We start from the raw sequence: 25,192 nt of genomic DNA on the forward strand, positions 1-25,192 counted from the left end.
GTGCACATCACAATAGGTTTTTCCGCATCTAAAACCGAAACTCACCGAGTTTTGAAATTTTTGTATTTACAATGTAAGTACTGTTAATATAATACGACAGCTGGTTTCATAGAACGAACAAAATAAGCACGTGTTCCCAGCGAAATTTACATGATCCAGACTTTTCTCGAACAAAACTTGAAAATTTCCTTGACTTTTTCCGACCAAAATTCAAAAACTTCCCCCGACATTTCCTGAGCATAACTCGAATATTTCTGTGACAAAAACTCGAAAATTTTCCCGACATTAATTGACCAAACCTCAAAAATTTTCCAAATAAAAACTCCAAAAATTTTCCTGCCCAAACCTCAGAAATTCCCCCCAACAAAAACAAAAATTTTCATGATTTTCTGACCCGAAAATTTCCCTAACATTTCAGCGTTCGAAATCATTGGTAGTCCGCTGGTCCGACACTACTGATTAAACAATCGGACCACCCAGAAAAAAATTGTGTTGGTCTGCGGGACCTGTAGCGGAAACTTGATACATCGAATCGATCGCGGAAAAATCTCCTATGGGAGAATCACCGATACGCCGAACGATTGACTGCAGTTCTGATTTATTATTTTTTTCATGGCTTTCTGCACCCTTTGGTGGTATATCGCACGCACTTTCTTCTAAATAATACAAGTAATATATTATATGTAATATATTCAGGGGCAATACTTGTAATAGATTTAGGAGTAAATGAATTATTATTCAGAGATTTTTTTTTAGCGGACCACTTATGATGTTTTCGGACCAGTAAGTTCTTGTATTTTCACGTGACTTATTTTTCAATTCTAGCGCTGCATGTCTTGACCAAACCTACGGGGCTAAAAGCCGGTGATCGATCCTATAAATTAGAATAAAGATGGGGGAAGGCTATGGGAAGGAATATTCATTTTTCCTCTTTTTAGAAGGGGCGTGGGGCAATGAGACAAATGTGATTGGAAGACTCTAGAGCAGGGTTTTCCAACGTGAAAGCTGAACCCCTGACGATTACGCAGAAAGGCTATTACGCAGAGCCCTCAACAAATTTTGAAATTTGTTTCAATATACAGGGTATCACAAAAGTCCGCATTCGCTTTGCAGAACAAGAATCCTCATTTGTAGTAGATAAACGTGTAAAAAATATGTGTGTATATATATATTTGTGCGTTACACATAGTGTGACCATATGACCCACATTTTACGGGACAGAATTATTTTTTCATAATATTCGGCTATTTTTCATCATTTTAATGAAAATGTTGATTTTGTCAAGCTTGCTAAAAACTGGAAAAAACTGAATTCGAAATTTTTTTTTAAATCGTAAATTCGTTATTTTAACATGAGCTGTGCGTCAATGAAAATATCCATTTTTTTTTCTCTCTCCCTCTCATTTGGTCATCCTAATTATACACATAGCTTCCGGATAACGAAAAACATGTTCATATATTTCATCTTTTTTTTTTCTCCACCACATTTATTTTCTGCACAATAGGACTAATTAGACCGTTACTTTTGTAGTTTACAGCTGATTCCGAACGGCTTTTTCATGTTTCTCACCGAGAGGTTCTTACGCTAAACGTTTGGTGTGAAGACTTTCTTCAATGCAATGTGCTGTTTGATCGTCGTGGCGCTGCTTTTGCAAGTGATCCTTGCATCGGAAAAGTCACTGGTAAGGACAAAAGGTGTTGAACACACGACATGTCTGAGCATCTTGTGACACAGTTCGCGAGTATCTTATCGACCTGGGCTACCATATTCCCCTGCCATATATATAAGTAGTATTCCACGAATACCAACGGTTTTTTAATAACGGCAACTGATGCACAAGTATCACTGATTTTTCGTTTAAGTATTCACATTAAAATTCATGAGATGCAAGATGCTGTCAAAAAGGCAAGAAAATAGTGAAAAAAATGTTTGATGAAATCTGGACCGGAGCTAGAGAGGGGCAAAGGAGGGCAACTGCCCTCATGTGCAAAATTTTAGGGGGGGTGACAAATATCAGGAAAGAACAAAAATACCGTTATAAAATCATCGGAATTCGATAGCAAAATCGTGTTTTTCCCTCCTCACAAAAATCTTAGTCACGACTCTGGATGAAATGGTCCTTAACGATAAATAAATACTATTAATAACAAAATACAGAACAAGAGAAAATAAATTACTACTCACTGGTACTTGGTCAGCAGCGTTGAGTATGAATTTTGACACACACCATATTCCCGTACGAAATGTAGAACGAGTGGTCAAAGGAAAAGAAAGAGTGAATTAACCCCTCCCTCCGGTCCAGCGTGCCAAACTTGCCCCAGCAATATAGTAAATATGAACAAATACTTTATTCTTACGCTTATGCAGAGTAAAACAAGACGAGCTGAGGCTTCACACAAATGAGAACACAGCGGAAACTACACTAAAATCGCTAGATCACCTTTGATCACTTCTCACCTCTGATGAAAGAGCAAAAACCGAAAGCGGGGTCTCAGAGGAGCACAAAGTTCCCCAACATGAGCAAAAACATAAAACTTCAAATGAAGGGACAGTCAGTTTTTAGCCAGCACTGATTGGACATTGAGAGCCATTACGTGTTACTGGGGTGCGGAATCTTGAAATTTTCTTTGAAGCCACCCACATCCAATGACAGTCACTTACGCTTTTCTTTCAACATTAAACAAAAGAATAATTGGAAGGAAATTCAAACGTCGTGGTTTGAAGCGAACAGACGTACTTTTTCCGCTGAGCAACTGAGAGTCAAGATTTAGTATCCAACCCAAGTGGGATACTCGGTCAGAGTGTGATTGGTGGTTGAATATTTTTTCCTCTGAAGACGACACCCGTTGGTGTCGAAATGCATTAGGATTTTTCGTATTTTCCGTGTATTTGCATTATTCGTTGGTGACTTCTTACTATTCTCGGGCAAAGTTGATTAACTCCTCCAGTAAAGAAATATACACTCAGTATAAATAATACAAAAGACTTTTTTTCCATAAAAAAGGATTTCTCTTCCTTTAGAAAGCCACACACGTCATGGAAAGTGTTTTTGTATCATGGTGAGGGAAATAAAAGCGATGAGCGCAAATTTTCTTGTTGGGGGAGTAGGAACAGTTATCAGCTCGCAATAGGAAAAAAAGGAATAATTCGTCTTGGTGACAATTTGCGAAGGTTTCGCAATTTCAATTTTGGCAGCGGATCAGAAAATTTTAAAACTCGCTTACAGTGTTAATAGAAACTCATCTATTTAATATGGAGTTGATGATGATTCAACCATCGAAATAATATCTCCGTTTCTTTATTACAGTGATTCTTAAATTATACCAAACTGAATTCAAGGTATTTCTGCAGCCAGAGCATAGTTTGAAAAAAGTCTCTCCGCAGAGAGTAGGCAGACCTTCAAAAGGCCACTAACAAAACATGCAAATTCCGGCATATGCCATTTTCACTTCAAAATGTGAAAGACACATGCATGGTCCCCCCCCCCCATATCCTGGGGCAGGGCCCCTGGACTGGGATCTTTGGCGGGCCCCAAAGCCAGACTTTTCACGGGCCCTTCTATAGTGAATTTATTGCGTGAAAAAACAAAAAATGATGGCATTTGTCCCGAGCCCTGTCAGCCCCACCCTTGTGGGGCCCATGGACACATGGCAACTCTAGTAGAAAACGAAACAAGCATAACTCTGACAACATGAATGCGTTAGACCACTCATACACACGCATACAACACATTCTGGTATACACGGACCAGATTTACAAACTTCTAGGAGGGGGTTGGGTGCACCCATACGATTCGGAATCACATGTAATGCAGGGTTATTAGAAATGTTTTCACGACGCGTTAGAGGACGTTTGGTGCATTTTGGCCTGCTCGATCGCCGGATCAATCATGCCTTGATTACTTTTTCCGGAGTTCCCAGACTGGAGGCATATCAAAACATTGTGGTGTACGACACCCCCTGTTGACAGACTGAGGAAGTTGTTGCTTGCATTGCAGGGAAGTCCTAGGCATATCCGGAAGTTCTTTCAGAACGTTTGGAATGAAATGCGCCTGAGATGTGAGGCCTGCGTTACAGCTCGTGGATGGCACTTCGAACACCTTTGACCTCTGTTACTTTTTCGATGCACATTTATTATTAAAACGCGTGTTCACTTACGTGGTGTCCTTTCACTTCTGGTGTTTTCTGTGTACCCTACCGCATCACGGAAGCATGCGTGCAACCATGCATGGCTATGTGATTTCGCGTCTTCTAGGCGTACCCTATCCCCCCCCTAGACGTTTGTAAACCTGGTGCTGAGACACCCTGTGCCTACCGATTCGTTAGAAATTCCCCGGCGAAAATGCTTAAAAGGTTTATTTATAGTTTAATAGTAGTAGCCTTAGCACTGAGTACGTCATTAGTTGGTTCTAGCACAAATTTTTCTCCTAAATGCTGATCGGCAAAGCGAATTCGATATGACTAGATCCGAACAGGGAACCGAATGATTTATTCCCATTGCCAATACGAACAAAAAAGGACAGTCACAGTTAAGGTCCGGACCATCGCCCTTGTACCAAATGTATAAACGAAAAATTAAAAACCGGAGGAGTGGGGGACGCGATGGTCATTATGTTTATCATGAATGGCACCCAGAAACTCGGTCGTGAGAAACCAAAATACATTTATTTTTCTGCCATTGTGAGTGTATTTATGGTCCACAGATGGCGAAGGTTGATGTTACACGAATGGACACAAGCAGTTCATCTAATTAATTTGCGGGTACGTGTTTTTCGATCAAGGTTACAGTAACGGACACACTGAAGCGTGAACCAATGAAAAATTGGCGTCACAGTACCGTTTGGACGTTATTGTGTTTTAGATATAACGCAGGATTGCGAACGATAAACTAAATAATGAATGGGATGGGAATCGAGCATAAATAACGGTCACGCTTAACGATATCAGAAAGTTGATTAATTGGCCTGTTATTAAACGTTTATTGTCTGAATGCTCAGACAGCCTTAGTCAGATATTACTTCCCTGGGGGGGGGGGGGGGAAGAGCTAGTATTTCAGATGGACGGGACCAAACTGATAGTAAAGTGCACTTGACCACGTGACTCCATATGCTGTATATACGCCATATTATTATATTTATAAGTAAGGACCGGATCCCATGTAACCCCCCCCCCCTCCTCGCTACGGCTTTGCCCTAAGTAAAACTGATATACACTCGTCGCGTCCATCCTTTTTGAACATTCAAAAACTTATATTAAAAACCGATCATATAATTCCCTTGCACGTAAACCTCCAATAAAAACCCAATGTTTAAAGAATCTAGCCTCTCCATAGCTCAGAATGATCAATTTGCCCGGGGCACCATAATGCTCTTGTCAGCCCTGTGTAACCATTGGGTTTTCTGTTCCACAGCATCTCATTTCTTGATCTAATATTCACGACTCTAAACATTGGATCGTCCCGAAAGTTCTGAGTAAGAGTTCCCTTCCCCCCCCCCCCAGAATTAAATCCTCTAAAAGTACCCTTGCAAATCACAGCTTTGAAATGTATTAATTGATAAAGTATATAATGTAAATGTGACCAATATGTGAGACATTAAAAAAAAAGTCATAATTAACATGATATGGTTTATTGCATGTATGGCAATCGTTAATATGTAAATTGGGAAAATAATTTTAATAATTGATTTCAATGAAGAGAATAAAAATTCAAAAACGGGTTTCGTTGAAAGCACAGGAAAGGATAAAAAGGAACATTTTTATTTTTAAAAAAAGTGGGGGATGGGGGAAAAATACGAGAATGTTCCAGGATATATAGCGCAGGGTGGCTCTTGACTATGGGTAATTTTCAGAAAGTCAAAATTTTGCTCAATTTTTTAGCAATTAGCAAACAACAAATCGGTAACTTTTATAGTGATACTTAGTGATGCATTTTTCTCGATAAAATGCTGCATTGTGCAGACCTCAATTAATTTTAAGTTATAGAGCAGGCACTTAGCCCTTCCGTGGAGTAGTAGAAATCGCTTAACCTCTTTTAAAATACCATACCATAGCGATATAGAGGAAGAGTGTCCCATTGAGAAATCAACTTTACAAAATGTCTGGGCCTGTCTGGGGTGGCCAGATGTGTCGAAAAACAGGGACAGCCGCAGTTTTATCCATTGTTCCTAAAAGTGCTTTCGGGACGCTTATTTGTCCCAGTTTTAAATCCCCGTAACCAAAGACTGAATAAATTGAATTACTTTTCAATATTTAATTGGAGAGTGTTTTATTATGAAATTCTGAATTTTCCACACGGTTTTTTTAGCTTCGAATCCAGAAGGACTGTCAGTCATCAACACAGTGAATTTAGACGGAATGCTCGTGTTACGCATCGTAACGGTGCAAAGTGGCCGACCTGGGCACTCGGGGCCCAGTTTGAGAATAATCTTGGGTTCTCCTTCGTAGAACGAATAATTTTCGATAATTCGTTATATTATTCAGAGTATTCTGAACATTATCATGATATTGGGACAGCGCCACCTTTCTTCTTTTTTTTCTTTGTGTTTAAAAAATTTATTTTTCAATTAATATTTTCTATTATAGCGAATGCAGCTGCACCTGCCGCACACCCCTCGGGCTGCGTCTCAACAATATATATATCCAACACCGCCAATATCTACAACAACTCTAAGCCCATGCAAAATAAATGGTAAGTAGTAATATTTCTATCCCATTGTAAGTTTGCAATTCGACACTGAACTGAACAAACCGTGTAAGACCAACACCTCCTATATGCTAGACTAGAGATTCTTAACCTACACGGGTCGTGATCCAAACCCGGGTCGCTGGGGACCGTACGACCAAGATGGGTCGTTCGAATCCACTAACAGCCAGGCAATCTTGAGCTATGGGTCACAATCCAAACATATGTAAAAAAACAATCACGTCCGGGGATTCTTGGGCAATGGGTCATAGCTTGATTTACGGAAGCTTCTAAGATGGGTCTTTCAACTCCACTTACAGCCAGGGATTCTTCAGATTCACGGAGTCTTCCGTCCATTAAAGACAATGATTCTGGAGTTATGGTCACGACCCATACTTGATTCGTAGGGGGATTTCCGTGAAGGGTCACGCACAAAGCCACTTGGAGCCAGAGATTATTGAGCGACGATTATTGGTCACGACAAAAAACTTGATTTACAGAGGCTTCCGAGATGGGTCGTACAAAAAAGATTTTAGCCAGCGATTCTTGATCCAAACTTGATTCGATGGAGCTTCCTGGATGTGTCGTACGAATCCACTTTCAGTCTTGTTATAAGTGGACTTATAGCGGCACTGGCTCCATCACTTTCGTAAAACAAACAGTCCTGTGGGTCGCGAAGCTAATCTAATGTTACTATTGGGTCGCGGCTGAAAAACGAAGAAGAACCCCTGGGCTATATATTATTTATATGGGGTGTTGACAGGACCCAAGCTTTATCACCAATAGGTTATTTTAGCCATTGCCAAACAATTCACCATTACTACTACCTTTACTACTTCATCGTACATGCCGGAAGGTGCGTGAACGTGTTGTGAATCTAACGCGAAATTTGTTTCAGTGTGATGCTTGTTATGTGTAGTGCTGCCATCTGCCATCAATTTATCTCACTATAAGTGAAGTGTAATGATTGAATAATTACACCGTTGAATTACAACGGTATTATTGAATAATACCGTCGCAGGCCTGTTGCTCTCTGCGGTGAGACTTTTTAACGGGAGATCGGTTCGCATTTACACAATTCGTCACTGTAATGCTGCTCTCCACGAGAGATGGTTTCTCAGTTGCATAATCTGGCCATCCTAGGGCTGGTCAATGCTAAAATAAGGGACTTTTGAGGAGGCGCTGTTTTTTTTGACATTTATTGTTATTTTTTTTAATTCACAAAAAGTGAGATAGAACTTTTCCTTTCTCTTCCTCGAGTTCGTGGGAGGGGAAAGGGCATCAAAGCACGAGGCCCAGTGCGTCACATACCCCTAAGGGCAGACACAAATCGATCATCAAAATTAATTCTGGTCACACGAGGAAGTTGGAAAATAGCCGAATACAAAAAAAAAACAAAAAACTAACAACTTTTAATTTATTCTCGCGGAATATTTCCATGTAAGTAATGACCTTGGCTGCGAGTGTGTGAAGGCTTTGGATTCTCTGTTTACCCATCTGATAATATCTCTCATACAAATAAAGTCTAACTTAATAAATTCCAGGATCTGTCGCCGCAGTCGCTGCTTTGCATAAAAGTCGGTATTTATAGACCATCACTTTAGTTGTTTTTTGTTTTTTTTTTGGCATTTCTTGCAATGATAGATCGAGTTACTTCAGGGGTTTATTATTTTACAGCTGGCTTTGGAATCTCGTTTTCTCTCTCTCTCTCATCCGATAAGAATGTCGTCACCAGTGTTTTCCCATCTCGAAGGCTCATCATGGAAATCGAGTTCATTCCGAATGGAGAAAAGAAAGAGGGAGAGAGAGAGAGAGACATGTAAGCCGGAATGTGAGGGGAATTCTAATTCTAACCCCGGGTAAACGTCCCTGTCGTCGAGATTTCATAACGAGCTATGTGTGGCCAGTCATTAGATGGCAAAAAAAAATAAAACATAAAAACAAAAAACATTAAACGAATAATAATAACAACAAGAAGATCTCTCACCTGTTTCTGCTTGTTGTCTTCGGACAGATCCGTTGCGTAATTCCAGTGAGCGCTGACTAATTTATTGCACTGCTCCGAGCTCTCCTTGTCGTGGTAGTGGAGGAACTGCACAGCCGCCACCAGGTCTAGGTTCGAGCCACTGATGTACTTCTGGACTTCGGCCCCTTCGTCTGATGAGGTCGTCGATGCGATGGTCGTCGATGGGACGATACTGATCGCGGTGTCGTCTTTTTCTTCGACGCTGGCGCTTTCCAGGGATGGCGAATCCGCCGAGTATCCCTCGATGTCCATGCTTTCTGGGGATTTACCGACCTCTGGAGTTGTTGAATCTTCACGGGTGCTTGTCCTAGACGCCGTCGTGGACATCTCTTCGATGCTTTTCTCTTCGGTAATCGCGTTTATTGTAGTTGAATCTACTCGCTCGGGAGTGCCTTCTTCGGGCTGATCGTTCGGCATCTTGAGAGAGAGCTCGTCCCTTTCACCTTTGACATCATCGGCAAATGTTGATGGGCCCGAACCATCAGGCTCAGCTGATGACGATGTCGTCTCGCTGGATGTTTCTGTAGAATTGGCTTCTATCACTTCTTTTTCTTCATCTGCTCTATCGGCAGGGAGATCGCCCGATATCAGTGAGATCGGCTTGTCGTGGATCTCTAATCCTTCTTTTGTGTCTTCGGGGGTCGTATCGGTTACCTTCTCCGTTGGCGAATCCGAAACAAGATCGGATCCATCGGGGTCATTGGTGCTGATCTCTTCCTTGGCGCTGAGGAGAAGACTCGACTCCTTCTCAGCTGATTCCATTTTCTCTTCATCCTTCGCCTCCTCATCGGACAACGTCGTAAACTCTGGATCCAAAGTGGTTTCTTCGGCAGCAGTCGTTTCCGAATTGTTGTCTGGAATGTTCGGTTCATCGTTGGGATTCTCTGTGGTCTCGTGGTTCGTTGTCGTCGATGAAGAAGTGACGGCGCAATCGTTGTCAACACAGGACTCGGTCGGAACAAGCGGGGGTGGAGCTGCTCTAGTACCTAATGCCGCGATCACTACGAGCAGGACTAATCGGCCGCGACGATCCATGGTGATGAGCTGCGTTGTCTTCAGTTCCTGGCGAGCATGTGCGATCAGTTCCAATGTTTCTGACCGCTTGGAGGAGGAGCAGAAGCGACGAGAGGTGTACCGAAGCGGACAAAAAAGCAAAAATGCGAAAAAGAAGATGAGATGGTGTAGCAACAACTAATGATGAGGTCGAGAGCCGGTTTGTTTTTTGTTGTTGTTAATCTCCAGTTCGATGGCACCAACGCTGCGACCGTCACGTGCGGAACATCTGCTGCTGCTTGTCCCTTTCCGCGACCCCCTTTTTTTTCCTATAGTGTCCTGTACGGAATCTCAATTTGCTGATTGATGAAGATAATAGTTATATGTGTGCTTTCTCTGGTGTCGAAAGTTCCTTTGAAGAAAGTAAAAAGAGAGAGAATAAAACACTCCTTTTCCTTTTCGATACTTGTTATTAAGAAGAAGAAAAAAGGAACGAGTAATGAGCAAGCAGAATGTTCAAGTTGAAGGCCGCCAATCGAAGACGGCTGCGGCGCAATTAAAATCAAATAACGAACTCCTGGGGGCATTTTCTCAGATGGCGTCGTTCTTTGTCGACGTTTGTCATCTCATATACACATAGTAGTTAAACATCTTTCTTCCGATTGAACAATCAATACCGATTCTTGGGATTCGCGACCACCGGCTGGATGGAGCAGACCGTATAATTTTCATTCCTGTCGCCGAACTTGGGGTCGGGGCGGGGGTCTAGTGTGATTTAACCATTTTACCCAAGTGGTTCCAAACTATTCTGACTTCATTGGAATCAATTTCTATGCAGTCGCGAATTTACGATGGGGGAGAGCTTAACGGGATAGTAGTCCAGGGTGTCCAGTTCAGAGGAGCGGCAAATATGAGCAATGAGTGGCCAAAAAAGTTTGTAGAATGGGAGTAGAGGGCGGCAAAACTTGCATAAATCTCAATAATTCCACCTCTGCCCAGATAGCAAGGGACTAGGTCAGTGAATGACTTAGAGAGTTTTCAAGCACGTGAGTGAGCAAAAGAGTGACTAGGGGCGTGAGCAAGCATGTGAATGACCAACAGAATGACCTAGAGCATGTGTAAATGGTCAAAAGAGTGTCCTATAAAGCAAGGAATCATCTCAGTGAGCGACCAGCAGAGTGACCTAGAATGTGTGAAAGCATATGGGTGACCAAAACAGTGTGCAAACATGTGAATGACCAAAAGAGTGACTTTAGAGACAGTGTACTTACAGGAGTGAGAGGGGGAGGCCAAGCGGACTATAGCACAGGATGGCGAATTCGAGGCAAGAGTAGTAAAAAAATAATGGGAGAAGAGAGGGGGCGGTAAAATCCGTATAGCCCACAGGCGGCAAAACCATAAATGCGCCTCTTTCTATGGGGTGTGCCCTTTGATAGGCGTATGAAAAGAGGAGCCCCCCCCTTGAGTTGAGGACTATTTTTGCATTGAAAAACGATCCCCCCCCCCTTAGAAAACGAGGGGCTTCCTGGAGGCTGAGGCTATTTGAGCACATCACCCCCCACCAATTCATGAATTTTCGATTTAACGCACCATTCCGCCTCCCGCTTACGGGATTGAGTCCCGTAGGTACGGGACGAATGACGATTTTCAGCCCCTCCTTCCTTCATGTCGGCGCCTCTGTGCATTTTTACTGAATATACTGATTTATTTTATTTTCATGGAGCGGTCTGTGAAGTTTACTTGGACATAGGTTGTGCCTCACTAAATGCCACTCCGTTCTTCGAATCTGAGAGGAAGGGGACTCTCCTCGAATTTGGAAGAAGAAAAACTAGTCTGTTTGTTTTTTTTGCTTGTGTCATGCGGGGAAGTTTTTGTAGGCCTTATTGTGCTATCTGTGGAGAGACCTTTTTAAATGGTAGATTGACTCGCATTCGCGCCTCGAAGTTGGAAAACCACAGAAAACCAATGTTTTTGGGAGTTGGTTCAATAATTGGAAGTTTTATCACACGGGGAGTGTACGAGAAGTTAATTTTTTTTAATGTATACGACCCCTTGAGAGAATCGTGACATTTTAAGAAAGTGCGTGTCACTTGAAAAGTCTATTTTTTGTAGTTGAAATTATGCAGTACTTCTCTAAAGTCAATGGCCGCAGATCAAACAATTAAAGACAGCCCGTATATATCAATGGGGGGATCCGGAGAAATGTCGCCTCCGTTATTTCTACCTGCTACGTTTCGCTTGCCCTGAATGTATGAGTGACAGAGTGAGTCACCAAGTAAGCGACTGACTGAGTGAATGACCAAGTGATTGGCAGAGTAACCATTTAAGTGGGGGAGTGACAGTATGAGTTATCAGGTGAGTCTGCGATTGACTAAGTGAGTGACCGTATGTGTAAGGGGTGGGAGTGACTATCATCTTATAAGTGATCGAGTGAGTGACCAAGTTAGTGTATGAGTGAAGCCAAGTTAGTAGGTGAGTGATCGTATGAGTGACCAAGTCAGTGACCGCATGAGTGACCGCACTCTTTGACTCTCATACTGTCACTCATTCATACAGACAGACAGACGGACAGACATGACCGCTGACCGCTCATTCATACAGTCACTCAATCACGCACTTGTCCACTCATATGGTCACTCATCTTTTCAATTGGTCATTCAAACGGTTACGCCCGCATTCGCTTGGTCATAAATATGGTCACTCAGCAACTAACTTAGACGCTCATACAGTCACCCACTCACTTGGCCATTCATATGGTCACTCAGCCACTCACACGGTCAGGGCAAGCGAAATATCTGGGGCGAAATGAACCGGCGACGAAACGTGTCGGGGCGGAATGTAGGGGACGAAATTTCCACATCAATATTACAATTCGATAGTCACGGACTTGTGCAGAGGCATGTACCGTGCATATATAATTGATTACATTAATTATTCAATAATTAATTTCTATGAATTCTTTTACTTATTATTTAAATGTCCTTTTCGGCTCTGGCTATTATTTAATTTTGGTTTCATTTTTTTTTTTTTTTTTTGAAAATTAATCCAAAAACGAAACAAAAAAAAAACTATTTTCTTCAAATTTTTTTTTCAGATTTGGGAGAAAAGATTCATTGAATCGTTCTTCACTTACTGACTCAAGCCGCAACAAACGTATATTAATATTTCTTTGACACTTGATTGAATTTTTTGGCGTTTTTCCCGAGTCATGTGCGTTCAAGACAGTATCAAATATAAGCGCAACATGCTAATAACACGAGCTACCAATGCAAACAAAACGCGAAATAGTTTAGGTAAATAATGGTGTTTTCTTTCAACCGAAATGGGAAAACAAGTGCTATCGCTAATCGAAAGAGAAACTTTTACAACGCAAAATTTCTACGATGCATTTCTGTGAGCAGAAGTCAAAATATTGGTATGATTCATATTTTTTTAGGAAATGAAAAATTCAATTTTTGTCATGATTTTAATTTTCCCGAATAATCCGTCAGCATGTTACATTTCTTTTCCATCTCGCACTCCCCAAAAATGCTCTCCCTCACTCATAGCGCACCCTTCGGTTGGGAACCACTGGTCTAGCTTAATGTTATTTTTGAGAAACTCTTATATTATGAACATCCTTAAAAATCGTCCTGGGATTCTCCCCTTGTCCTTAGCGAGGTTTTTCTCCTTAAGCCCGCTGTTTGTCCTTAATAAAGGAAAGGAGAAAAAATTCCGTATTCTCCGCTCGCTTTTCCTTAAATAAGGAAAGCTTTACTTCCTTACTCAAGGACAAAGATGGCGCTAGTGGAGGAGTGAGGAGACGCTCTCCTTAAGCTTGAGGACAACTACATTTCCCGTAATGGCGGCGGCGATGCGTGCTCTAATAGAAGATATATTCACATTCAAACAATCGTTTTCGTGTTTTTCGATGCTACTAATGCTTGATATATGCATTTAAGATAATGCAAGGAATTTAGGTTAACGAAAAATACAGCTCATTTTCGGGCCGTCTTAATGACTGAAAACAGTTGAAGGCTCTCTAAACCCTATTATGAAAATGCCAATCGTATATTTTGGATGTAAAAATTGACATGCAAACCTAATACACACACTCGCTATGTGCAAAAGCGCTTAAAAATTCCTGCATAAAAATGTAATGCATCCTAAAAAAACTACATGCCACCCAGTCAGACCCCCACTATATATTTTGTTAAAAATTTATTTTTTAATTCAATGCAAAATGAGTGCCAAATTCTATATTTAACTCGCATACTTTCCTTAATTGCTGCAGGTTCTATAATTTTGATTATAGGGTATCATGATTTTGAATTTTTTTAATGGTTGCATATATAACAGCTTATTAAGCACTTTATCAATGTATTGCATGAGTAATTAATTTTTATGAGTGAAAGTTTTAGTGGTATTAATGTTAATATTTTGTACTACAGAGTATGGAGAGTCTGGTGTATTCTAAAGGAAATGACAGGCAGATCTTGTATGATTTTGGCAAATTTCTTTAAATGTAAGTCTAATTTTTCTACATTTTGTTTGAAATTTTTCTGTATCTAACCATTTATAATTTTGTAACATTGAACTTACATAGGAAATAGCATTATAAAGTTAAGTGTAATTCAGTTCTTGAAATAATGTGTATTTTATTTGAGAAGCATGCATTAAGGCGACTGACTACATGTGAGGTACTTTTTCAAAAACGCCATTTTGGATGAAATGCTTGTGTTTTTAATTTGAATGTGGAATAAAACTAAGACATGTTTTTTAACATATGTAAACATAAGAAAATGTTTTTTCATTAATATTTTGAAAAAAAAAATGTATATTGCCTAGAGTAATTATACATCTAAAATTAATATAATTTCAGTATTTATGCAAAACATTGTGAAATACTACTACTTATATCAACTTGTTCTTCACACAGTATGTTGCTATAATATTGTTTTGTTCAATGAACTAAAAGTTTTGAAATATAAAAAAATGGAAAAATTTTGAGATATGGTTGTTTACGGGAAAAAAACTTTATTTAAAAAAACTCAATCATTCAAAATCATGTAAATCATAACTCATAGCTGTACAGAACCACTGGAAAAAATTTATATCTTGTAAAGTTTTGTAGGCATCAGGTATGCAGCAGACAAGAATGATGTAAATCAGTTTCTCAGAAAATGCATTAAAAAAAAGTTTCACATACATTCCTAACATTCAGAATTCTCCACATTTGTATGACAGAACTTCCTTTGCTTCAAATATCTCTAATTTTGACTTTCTGCTTTTTTTTTTCTTCTGGTCATTTTTTGCCAGTGTTGTATGATATCTCGAACATGTCACACTCGCATCGCCCAACCCAGAGTAAATAGATGCTAGTTCATCAACTAGGATTCCTAGATTTCAAGTGCAGACAATATGCCTACATAGCCAGAATTAAAGCGCAGAACTGCAATAGTCCCCAAAAGCATTGTTTGCAGTTCGATAAAAGTGCTCTTAGAGGCAAAATTCTCCAAATCACACTGTTGTTCTGCAGCGTACCATGCAAGCACTTCGAAACAGGGATTGTGCACAAGGACTCATGTATGTTGGCTTTATTACATTTATGCTGTCATTAGAGAGGCCAGCAGGAGATTTATCAGTAATTTTATGTCATTCACATGCAGCTTTCTGATGCTTACACCAACTGTCAGGTCCTCTTGGACATTGTCCACTCATGCTCTTTATGACTGGATCAACAATGAAAAAATAGCTGTAACCGCAGACTACTAATAAACCACACATGCACCTCGTTTATATTCCTTTGTGGATATTATGAAGAACTGGTACATGTTGGAATGTACGTGTAGTGAGAGCTGATGCGGAGTTTGTTTCGGTGTTTATGCTTAGTGCTGCTATCTGCCCCCAGTTTTTCTAACTATGATTGAAGTGTAAGGATTAAGTAATTGTATCGTTGTAGGCCTGTTGCCCTCTGTGGCGAGACTTTTTTAATGGGGAGATTGGCTTACATTTGCACCTCAAAGTTAGGAACCATAAGAAACCAACTTCAGCCAACCACCACTGTGGCAATGGTGGGGTTCGAACCCGGGTGCTCATGATACGAGTTCGTCACTATGACTATTCGACCACCATAGACGCTGTAACTGCATATTTTTTAAATTTCCCACATTGCTACGAATAGCAATACCATAGTAATTTTGTAGTTTATCGGTTAATTTACCTTTACCACTCAGTCCTTTCGTGGTTTTCTTCAGTTAACTCAAACGTGCACCAACCATCTTCTGAACATGGGCAATGCATTCCAATTTAGGAATGTTAGTTTTGTGTTAAAGAAGGAAACTGTCGGGTTCGTTTTCAATGACTGATTGCCACAATCATAATCACTGTCACTTTTATATATATTACTTGGTTTAATCATAATTTTCAACAATAAACATAATATTCACACGTCCTCCCTTACAGCAAACCTTTAAAACTACCTCCTGAGTCCACAGGAGCCACTCTCTAACTACCCAAAACACATCAAGCTTCTTTTCTCTTCACCGTCGATGGCCTTTCTCCCCCACCCACGCTTTCTAATCCCATCATGCTCCTTCCCAATAGGGGGAAACCTTACAGAAACTATTCATTCACTTTCCAACACATGCCAATCATGTTAAATTCCTTAGAGAAATGTGTATATGTGGTGCAGTAGTATAAGTGGGACCTTGATAACTCAACACTCTTATAGGATCGAGAAAATTGTCCACTTAAGCAGGTGTCAAGTTAGCAAGGTTTCCATTTTATCTCACCTTCAATGATTTTTAAAAACTGTTTATGTATGTCCCTGTTTATAATTATTGTGAATAGGCATCTTTAATTAGGCAGAGAAATCATATTTGGATTGTCTGAAGATATTTTATCTCTAAATGAGCAGTGCAATTGTCCAAAATAAGCAAAAACTTGCTCTTTCTCATTTAAAGTGAGTTTGGTCTAGCTTTCCCAAACATCTCCTGCTCAAAAAGTTTCAGAAAACATTCACCCTACCCAAAGATGTGAGAGAATCTTTGACACATAATCAATTGTTGAATGAACATTGAAAAAAAAAAGTTATTGAAACACACAAGTGAGCAATTTTGTAAAATTTTTCGAACTAATCAACAAATGAACAATTTCTAGAAAGTACGCAGAAGGAAAATATGAGAGGAATGTGTGTGAAGTGCATGTATGGTTGTTAGTAGTGTTCCATCACTATGGATACATTGAAATATTATTTGTAACTATTTAAAATGTTTTTAGATTTTTGACTTTGCTGAAGCGAGGGAGTTATAAAAAGGAAGAAATTACATTTTTCTGTTAATGACGTAGAACTCAGTGCTCACGAATATTCCAATATTCATTAATTTATCGATTTACCCACTTCCTCCATTTCAGGTGAAAATGCTGAATGAAATGACCTTTCGGTGCTGACTTGGAAGTTGATCATCATGTATATTCATACGTAGCACGATCATATATGTGCATGTGAAATGATTTTGATGATACTGTATACAAGTATCTAATAAATTTATTCATGAGTTGTAAATAGGTGTTTTCTGTTTTGCGATTACAATTTTTAATTCGAAAAAAATCTATGGATGTTGCTTTATTGCGGTGAATTTGACGCAAGAATCAGTTGCATAAGAAATTCACTTTTATTCACTTTTCGTATTTTTAACAACTGGATGGAATAACATAAAGTTAATCTATCCAAATTATAGTTACAATTTATTTTTTTTAACAGATGTAATTACATAGTTGATAATTTGCTTGTTACGTTACAGTACAAAGTGGGTATCCTACCTAAGAAATCTCTGGTGAATACATTTCCCTGAGTGAGAGATCACACTTCTTTTGAGAATATAGTTTTCCCAACTGACCCGCTGATATTGCAGGGGTTCTAATTGTACGTAGCATTTGTTTAGGAATATGAGACATAAATCCAAATGGCTTTAACATTGACATTAAATTCATAGACTTGGAAAATGTTCAACATCCCACCCCGATGATTGAACATAACTGCTGTGTCAACCTCTAAGTGGTTGTGCTATGCAGCATGCATTACATTTTTTTTAATGAATATAATTTAGGTGTTGTTGATTCCCTCGGGTTTTTACCTAAGAGGATATATACCTCCCTTATATATACCCTTATTAATTTCCTCATACTTCCTCTAAGGTTTTTATATCATAGATAAAACTCAACATTGAGTTAAAAAAAAAATTCACGTAAAACTAACAATCTCTATAGTAAAAAAATTGAATCTAAAAATTTAGTCACTTTCGTGGATATTTAATTTTTTTGTTACGTAATCATTTATGACCGGGAAATTTTTGAAAACGAATGTTTGCCAAGTATCTCACCCGCAAGGGTTAAAGGGATAAGCTGGCTAAAATTTAATGGAAATAAAAAAAAAATATACATATATAATTCTCAGGGAAAAAACTAATATAAGATATATAATGAAAAAAACTCTGAAACTACTTATTCAAATGAACCCTAAAAGTTGATACGTATAAAAGCAAATGCCAATGTAAAAAAATAAAAATTAGGGAGCGGGAAAAATACGCGGGAAATTAATGTAAATAAAGCAATTGTTGCCACTAATGTAAAAGAAACATTGATTTTCGATACGTATAGTAGTACAAGATATACAGAAGACTGGATGTTGTGAAGATATTTATTCTGATAGATATTTGTGAAGATATTTGTTATAATAAATATCTTCACAACATCCAGTCTTCTGTATATTTTGTATTAACAAGTGGAGAGCGACATTCATGTCATACGTATAGTAGTAGTTGTAAAATTTTTGCTCTACGTTGATTGGTCAAACGACGAGCTGAGCCGAAGAACCGAACTGAACGAACCGAAAGACCCGTTTTCTCTCCGCAACCAGTCGTGATCCTAAGGATAATGGTTAAGGAGAAGGGGAGAATCCATCTCGGGGAATTCTCCTTGAAGCTCTCTGTTGAGCAGCTCCTTAAGTTAAGGACAAGTGCTGACCGAGCGTTTTCTAAGGACAAGGGGAGAATCCAGCCCTTATAGGCAGACTTATTTTCCGGTTAAATCTTAAAGCTGGTCAAAACAGTTTGGTATTATTCGGGCCGTAAAACTGTTCTCAATTCAACAATGAAAAAAAAAAGATAAATAAATGCTACCTTTTTCTTTTGTCCGGGAAGTCAGTCATCAAATTAATATAAAAATCGTATTTAGCGAGGGTGTGTGTGTGTGTCTTCCTAAATTCGATGTTTTGTTTTGTTGTTGATGTTTCGATAGAACGTTAAAAAAACTTTATCGGCTCGCTCTTGCGAAAAGAAAATCACATTTGTTATCGATAAAGTACAATAGAAGGGAGATATCGTTTCCCACGTACCCATGTATGCAAGAAAAGAAAGATGTGGGAAAAATTTGCACATGTGTTCCCGCAAAATTATTCGTCGCAGCTGCCGATACTCTTCCCCTTTTCGTTCGCTCTATTCGTAAAGAAAACATCGTTTATGACAGATGAATTATTGCGTCTTCGATGGAATTAATAGCGCATTGTTTTCCATTTGGCTTCGTCATCGTCGACTGGATCAGACCGATCGCGATTCGGATCCCAAGACCTTAGAACACCGCGAACCTCTGGGTAAGCTGAAACGTACGTAGTCACCCTTCGAATATCAGTGTATCGATATTTGTATAGTTATTGAATATAGGTGGTGAAAAAAAAAGTTTAAGGACAACCAAAAAACCGCCATATGTTGAAAACTAATGAATGTACATACGGTGCGTGAAAATTTTAGAGTAATAATTACGAGAGTGGAGCAAAAGTTTTCCGGGTCGAAATGGAGATTCCGATCAGTGCTTCGGCAAAAAAATAGCTGAAATTTGTGTGTAAAAACAATTTTTAGTACAATAGAAAATTTATGTAAAATTTTTTTCTATTAATCGTGACCATTTCTTTTCTCCAATAATCTTTATCATTCGGGATGTCATTGATAGAGATAAGCCACAAATAATATTGTTGTGGAATCTTCTTCCAATCTTGATAAGATTATGTTTGTTTTCTTACTGCGTACCATTTTCTTTCGCGTTTTTTTTGTTTTTTTTTTATGTGTTAAAATGTCACACAATTGCTCCACAGTCTAGCGGTTTCCAACCTTTTTTTAGTCCATGCTCCACCAAAGAATCTCCGAAATCTTGATGCCCCCCCCCCCGTCAGTGGAATTTTTATCAGGTTGGGGTAACTCCCCCCCCCTCCCCCGTGAAACTCCATATTTCAACAACGGTTTTTAATGTAAAAATTCTTTTTTTTCTGTTTTGCATCCCTTTAATTTTGCAACCCGAGGGGTTTTGTGCCCCCCCCCCTAACTCCTGTCTATTTTTCCCTCACTTTATATATTTTTTGAATAAAAAGAATTACAACTCCCATTCACGATAATAAGGGAGACGAAAAGGCCATTTACTTAGTCAAAAGTAGCGGTGCGTTTACTAGAGGTCGTCGATTCAGGGAAAATTCACCGCCAACAATTCGCCGACGGAAAAATCACCAACTACAGTTGGTGAGTGAATGACAATCTCCAGTGAGTGAACGGCCGAGTGATTGATCGAGTGAGTAAACGATTTAGTGAGGGATCGTATGTGAGTTTCTCAGTCACTCACCACTCGCTCATTTGCTCACCTGCTCACTCACTATCTCACTTTGTCGATGAATTGTTTGTCAGTGAATTTTTCCTTAGCTGCGATTTGTGATGTCGATGAATTTTCCTAGCGGTAAATTTTTCTTTCGTTAAATTGCGTGACGATGAATTTTCCACGAGCGAGGGTCCTTGGTGAGACTGGGGGGGGGGGGGGGGGAGGGGTTCCGTGAGCTTGGATGAAAAAACAATTTACTAATTTTTTCCTCATTCCTATATGCCGCTGTGGTGGTCGAGTGGTTATAGTGCCGGACTCGTGATGCGAGGATCCGGGTTCGAACCCTACAGTGGTGGTCGGCTGAAGTTGGTTTTCTGTGGTTCCCAACTTCAAGGCGCAAATGCGAGCCGATCTCCCCGTTAAAAAGTCTCGCCACAAAGAGCAACAGTCCTACAACGGTAAATCATTCAACCATAACACTTCACTCATAGTTAGAAAAAAAAAACTGGGGGCAGATGACAGCACTACTCATAACAAGCATTACACAGAAACAAACTTTACGTCAGGTTGCACTACGCGTACACGCACATTCCCGCATGTACCGATTCGTTGGGAGGTTCCGCGGGGGGGGGGGGGTGGTGCATGTGTGGTGTAGCGGTAGTGGGTAGGGGCTCGGGGATCCATGATGTTCTTAAGTCAGCCACCTCGTTGGGCAATTTGCCTGTTGTGGCGTTGTATTTGTATATAGAATGTTATTTTGTAAAGGGATCCGTGACTTTCACACTTTTCCATATTTTATTTATTTCGGCAGAAATTGTCCGTGCAACACGGTCCACATTAAGGACCCCAGTGGTCCATTTCCGCGGGGGGAAAAAATAAAAGAAAGAAGTCATATCAAGAAGTTTTTTAAAAGTACAGATTTCAGTTGGTATAAAAAAATAGTGAGTTCTGAAAAACTTCAAGTTTTATTAGAAAAACTCGTTTCTTAAATTGCCCCTTTTAAAAATTAAATTTCCCCCCGGTGGGGCGTGAGGCCCACTTTGGGAATCACCTTCCTGATGATCCCACATTGGGAAGGACTTCTCACTGACCACTCAGTTAAACCACCGTGTTAACTGAATTTGCTTCAAACAAACCATCCCTTTTTAGACTTTGAAACATGTACATGTTGTGTTGAAACAAAAACTGTCTAAAAGTTATGACAGGTGCCCTCAGAGAACAGATTTTCTACAAGACTTGCTTGATATGCATACATTTTCAAAATATGGTTCTGTCATGGCACAAGTCATGTCATTTGTATTTAGAACCATCTCGAGTCCATCTAAATTACATTTTTTCCCAACACAGAAAAACATCATTCCAACACCGCTGGCAACGAAAGATGCACGCTTTGACGCATCGCCCTGGATCCACCAGCTCCGGTAAATCTGCCTTCGCCGTATCCGCAGCTGAAGATGCCCGTCTCCATTCCATTCGTAGCTAAAGACGTCTTTAATGGAACGAAGGCAGACGTCTGCCTTGGCCCATCCGCAGCTGAAGATGTTTGCCTTCGCTCAGGCGTGGATCCAGAGGGATAGGGCGATGGGAATGACCGGCCTTCTCAAGAGCCGAATAATATGGGGAATACTATCCCGTAATATACGGGACGATTAAACTAATTCATGCAATTTGCCCCCCACCCCCACATCACCCTGGATCCGCAGCTGGTCTGTTCTCATGACCTGTCTGTCCTCAACATGAACAAATTGCATAATTCTTCCCCCCCCCCCGCCAAAACAACACGCGTGTCTTTATACATTTCTCCCTCGGAATCTGACCTTCACTATAATCTCAACAGTTCTTTTCCGAAGCAACCCGTCAAAATTATTTTCACTGGAAAATGTTTAGCTTTGCTTGTGGTTATCACTCTAAAAATTTCCATATTCATTTACATCTTGAGGTCTCCATGATATGACGGTTTTACGTGTCATTAAACTTGCATCGCGAGGTCCAAGGTTCGATCTCTACAGGCGGCAGCACATCGGCTGATGTTGCTTCCCCTACTTGAAGGCGCGAATGCAAGCTGGTTTCCCCCATAAAAAAAAACGTGTGATGATTAGAGCTCGGATTTTTATGACAAGTCATGTTTTGGACATTTTCAAGCTATTGTCATGCATGTGGTTAATCGGTAGTAGCTCTCCAATCATTGAAAGTTTTAATCTGTAGTCATTTTCTTTTGAGTCACAGCATGTACTCACATTGAATTCTGTCTTCTTTTTTGAAACAAAAAAATGCTTCTCAAACGCTTTTGCTATGTTTCTGAAGAGAAGAAATGAATTGCAAGATTGACTGCTTTCCTCTGGACACGCCAAATCTTTCAGTTGAAAGCGTTTTCATTATTTCGAAAGTTAGGGCGGTAACTAGTGTTTTGTCAGGAGGGGGGCAATCTTGGTTTTGCACTATCCACTATCGCCTTCTTTCTGCCGCTGTGTGGTCGTGGGGCTGATCTAGCTACGCAAAGGTCCAGGCTCTAACCTCATTGGCGGCACAGTGGTGGTGGTGGTGGTCAGCTTACGTTGGTTTTCTACGGTTTTCCAACTTTGAGGCATAAATGCGAGCTAGTCTTCTATTTGAAAAAGTTTCTCCGCACATAGCAGGCAGATTTACAAGACATACAAGCTGAGGCATCTGTCATTTTCACTTTAAAATATGGAAGACAAAAAGCAACATTACAAAAACACGGAACACGCGTAACTCTCACAACGCAAATACGTTAGAGTCACACACAGACTTGTACTCAGAAAACACGTTCTATCAGGAACCACAATTCCCTAGAAATTCCCCAGGGGAATGCTTATCAGGTGCATGCATGGTTAAGCAGTAGTAGCTCTCTAAAAGCCCTTTGTTCGATTTTGCATCAGTTTAAAAAATGTTTCATCGTCTTTTGGGCCACCCTGTATATCGGCACCAACTCAGTTAAGCGCACACCTAAGTGGTGCCGGTCTTAATCATAACCTCGTTTTCTCTTCATTCAGTTCTCCCATCGGATCTCACGTCTTTAGGTCGCTGATAACGTTTTATTGTGTTGCCTTGACGGGGTTACAAAGAGTTGGCACTGAAACCCTCTCATCCACAACAGTCTTAAGCCAATAATATTTGCACCCTTCCCCAAAGCTTTCGGTATTAAAAATGAAACAAAAGGTAAGTAAAAGAGTATCATCGGCCGTTGATTCAGCCTCCGACCGAATATTCGTCCTTCGTCAAGTGAAGCGATCAGCAGAAAGGAAACCTTATCAAGGCTTTGTGTTCATCAAGCCCTTTCAAAGAAAAAAAAAGCTCGGCTTTCAATACAAAAAAATATAACCATCTATTATACGATATTTATATTGTGGTATCGACTACCCCCCTTTTTCCACAACGAACGAGAGCGAAATGGAGCCAAAGCCATTTATTACGCATAGTTTGACGTGAAAAGCGTATGTCCCCTTCCCTCAGCTGATATTATTGCTTTGTCTCGGTTCGCACGTACACCCAAATTCGCTGCAAACACTTTCAACCTGATTTAACACAAATTCGTATCACTCAATTCAAATCGCTCTCGATACTTATTTGAATATGTAATTATTTAACGGGAACACCACACCGTTGTCCACAATTTTTCCAGAATTTTAATTACGATGGGTGTTTGTGCCTACTTCTGACAATGCTTTTGATGGCAATTGGCGATGTGTCCCGTGTGTATTTTACTGATTAGGATCCCAGTTTACCGAATTTTATATTTCTCTCGATGAAATATGGTCATTCAGATCTTTCGAATATTTTTTTCGTGAAATACATTTTTTTTACTGCGATTTCTATTTATAACAGACTTTTATGCTTCCACGTACGCCAGCAATTTCATCAGTAGTTAGAAAATTGCATTTAAAGCAATGAAAACTTTTTTTTTTTCAAACCGAGCACAACTCAGGTCTATCGCCATAGGCAATTTACTACCTAGTGAGTTGTGCCGGCATTGTAAGTGTCTGTACCTAACAGTCTGAGTTCGTAACTAGTGTTGTGTATGTTTTTTCAGTGCTGCCATCTATATCTCAGAAGTAAAGCAATGAACTGCAATTTATGGCAAAATTTAATGACATATCCCGTATTTAGGATCACAGTTTCCTGCATTTTCCTCGATGATGTATGGTAAACATGGCCCCCACAAAGGGTGGGCTGACAAGGCTCCTGCCCCGGGGTCCTGGGACAATTTTCACAATTTTTTTTGCTTTTTCACTCTATAAATTCATCATAAAGGGGCCCGTAAAAGTCTGGTCGGGGGGGGAGCCCGCAAAAGATCCCAGCCTAGGGCCCTGCTCCAGGATGTGGGGGCCATGATGATAAAACAAAGTATGGAGGTATATTTTTGTTTGAACCCATTATGGATATTACTAATTTCAATCACAACGTGTGAATAATTTTATCAAGTTCTGCGGATCATCTATGCCATCATCGCGGACCATAGGTTGAGAAACGCTGCCCTAAACAAAGCTCAACACCAGCACACACAAAGGATTTTGAAGTTCGCTGTCGAACATCCATAGAATGAATTCAAGAGACTAGAACCCGCTGCAAAAAAGCTCAAGACGAGCACTCACATGATTTTGTATAGCTTGCAGTGGAACCCCCAGATGATTAATTCGCATATTAAAATGCCCAACATCAGTATTTTTCAACGTGTGGTTCGTGGACCTCCTGGGGTCCATGAATACTTTGTGACGGGGTCTGCGGGATCATTTCAATTTACTAAACATTGCATGAATGACATATTTTGTGCTGTGAAATCATAATTTAGTCAATTTTTTATGATGCGAAAATTATTAAAAGCACTACAACTTGGATTTTATTGGGCGGGGG

At 40.0% G+C, this 25,192-nt stretch overlaps 2 protein-coding genes and 1 long non-coding RNA gene across 6 annotated transcripts in view; 2 read left to right on the plus strand and 1 right to left on the minus strand.

Annotated features, from left to right (window-relative positions):
* The window catches only part of LOC149081111 (angiotensin-converting enzyme-like), a 35,391-nt gene extending 16,428 nt beyond the window's left edge, over nt 1-18,963 (minus strand). The window contains exons 1-2 of the mRNA XM_089237899.1: nt 18,862-18,963; nt 8,669-10,112 (exon numbers count right to left, since the gene is read on the minus strand). Coding sequence (XP_089094025.1) covers nt 8,669-9,742 — 1,074 coding nt within the window. The 5' untranslated portion in view covers nt 9,743-10,112; nt 18,862-18,963. The remainder of the gene's footprint in view (nt 1-8,668; nt 10,113-18,861) is intronic.
* On the plus strand, nt 13,181-17,246 carry LOC149081112 (uncharacterized). Of its 3 annotated transcripts, none has more exons than XR_016193353.1 (3): nt 13,181-13,995; nt 14,131-14,204; nt 17,096-17,246. It is a non-coding gene; the product is annotated as an uncharacterized LOC149081112 (long non-coding RNA). The 3 variants fall into 3 exon arrangements; XR_016193354.1 differs by having other exon boundaries at nt 13,181-13,659; XR_016193352.1 differs by having other exon boundaries at nt 13,181-14,204.
* Nucleotides 18,964-19,047: 84 nt separating the features above from the next.
* The window catches only part of LOC149081113 (angiotensin-converting enzyme-like), a 29,007-nt gene continuing 22,862 nt past the window's right edge, over nt 19,048-25,192 (plus strand). The window contains exon 1 of one of the 2 annotated variants that reach the window (XM_089237900.1): nt 19,048-19,343. The gene's annotated coding sequence lies outside the window, so the exon portion shown is untranslated. The remainder of the gene's footprint in view (nt 19,344-25,192) is intronic. The other variant, XM_089237901.1, reaches the window with a different exon arrangement.

The sequence above is a fragment of the Pholcus phalangioides genome, unplaced genomic scaffold (genome assembly GCF_987345545.1).
Source record: "Pholcus phalangioides strain wild (caught in Gottingen) unplaced genomic scaffold, Ppha-v1.0 ptg000010l_1, whole genome shotgun sequence".
Taxonomy (NCBI): Eukaryota; Metazoa; Arthropoda; class Arachnida; order Araneae; family Pholcidae; genus Pholcus; species Pholcus phalangioides.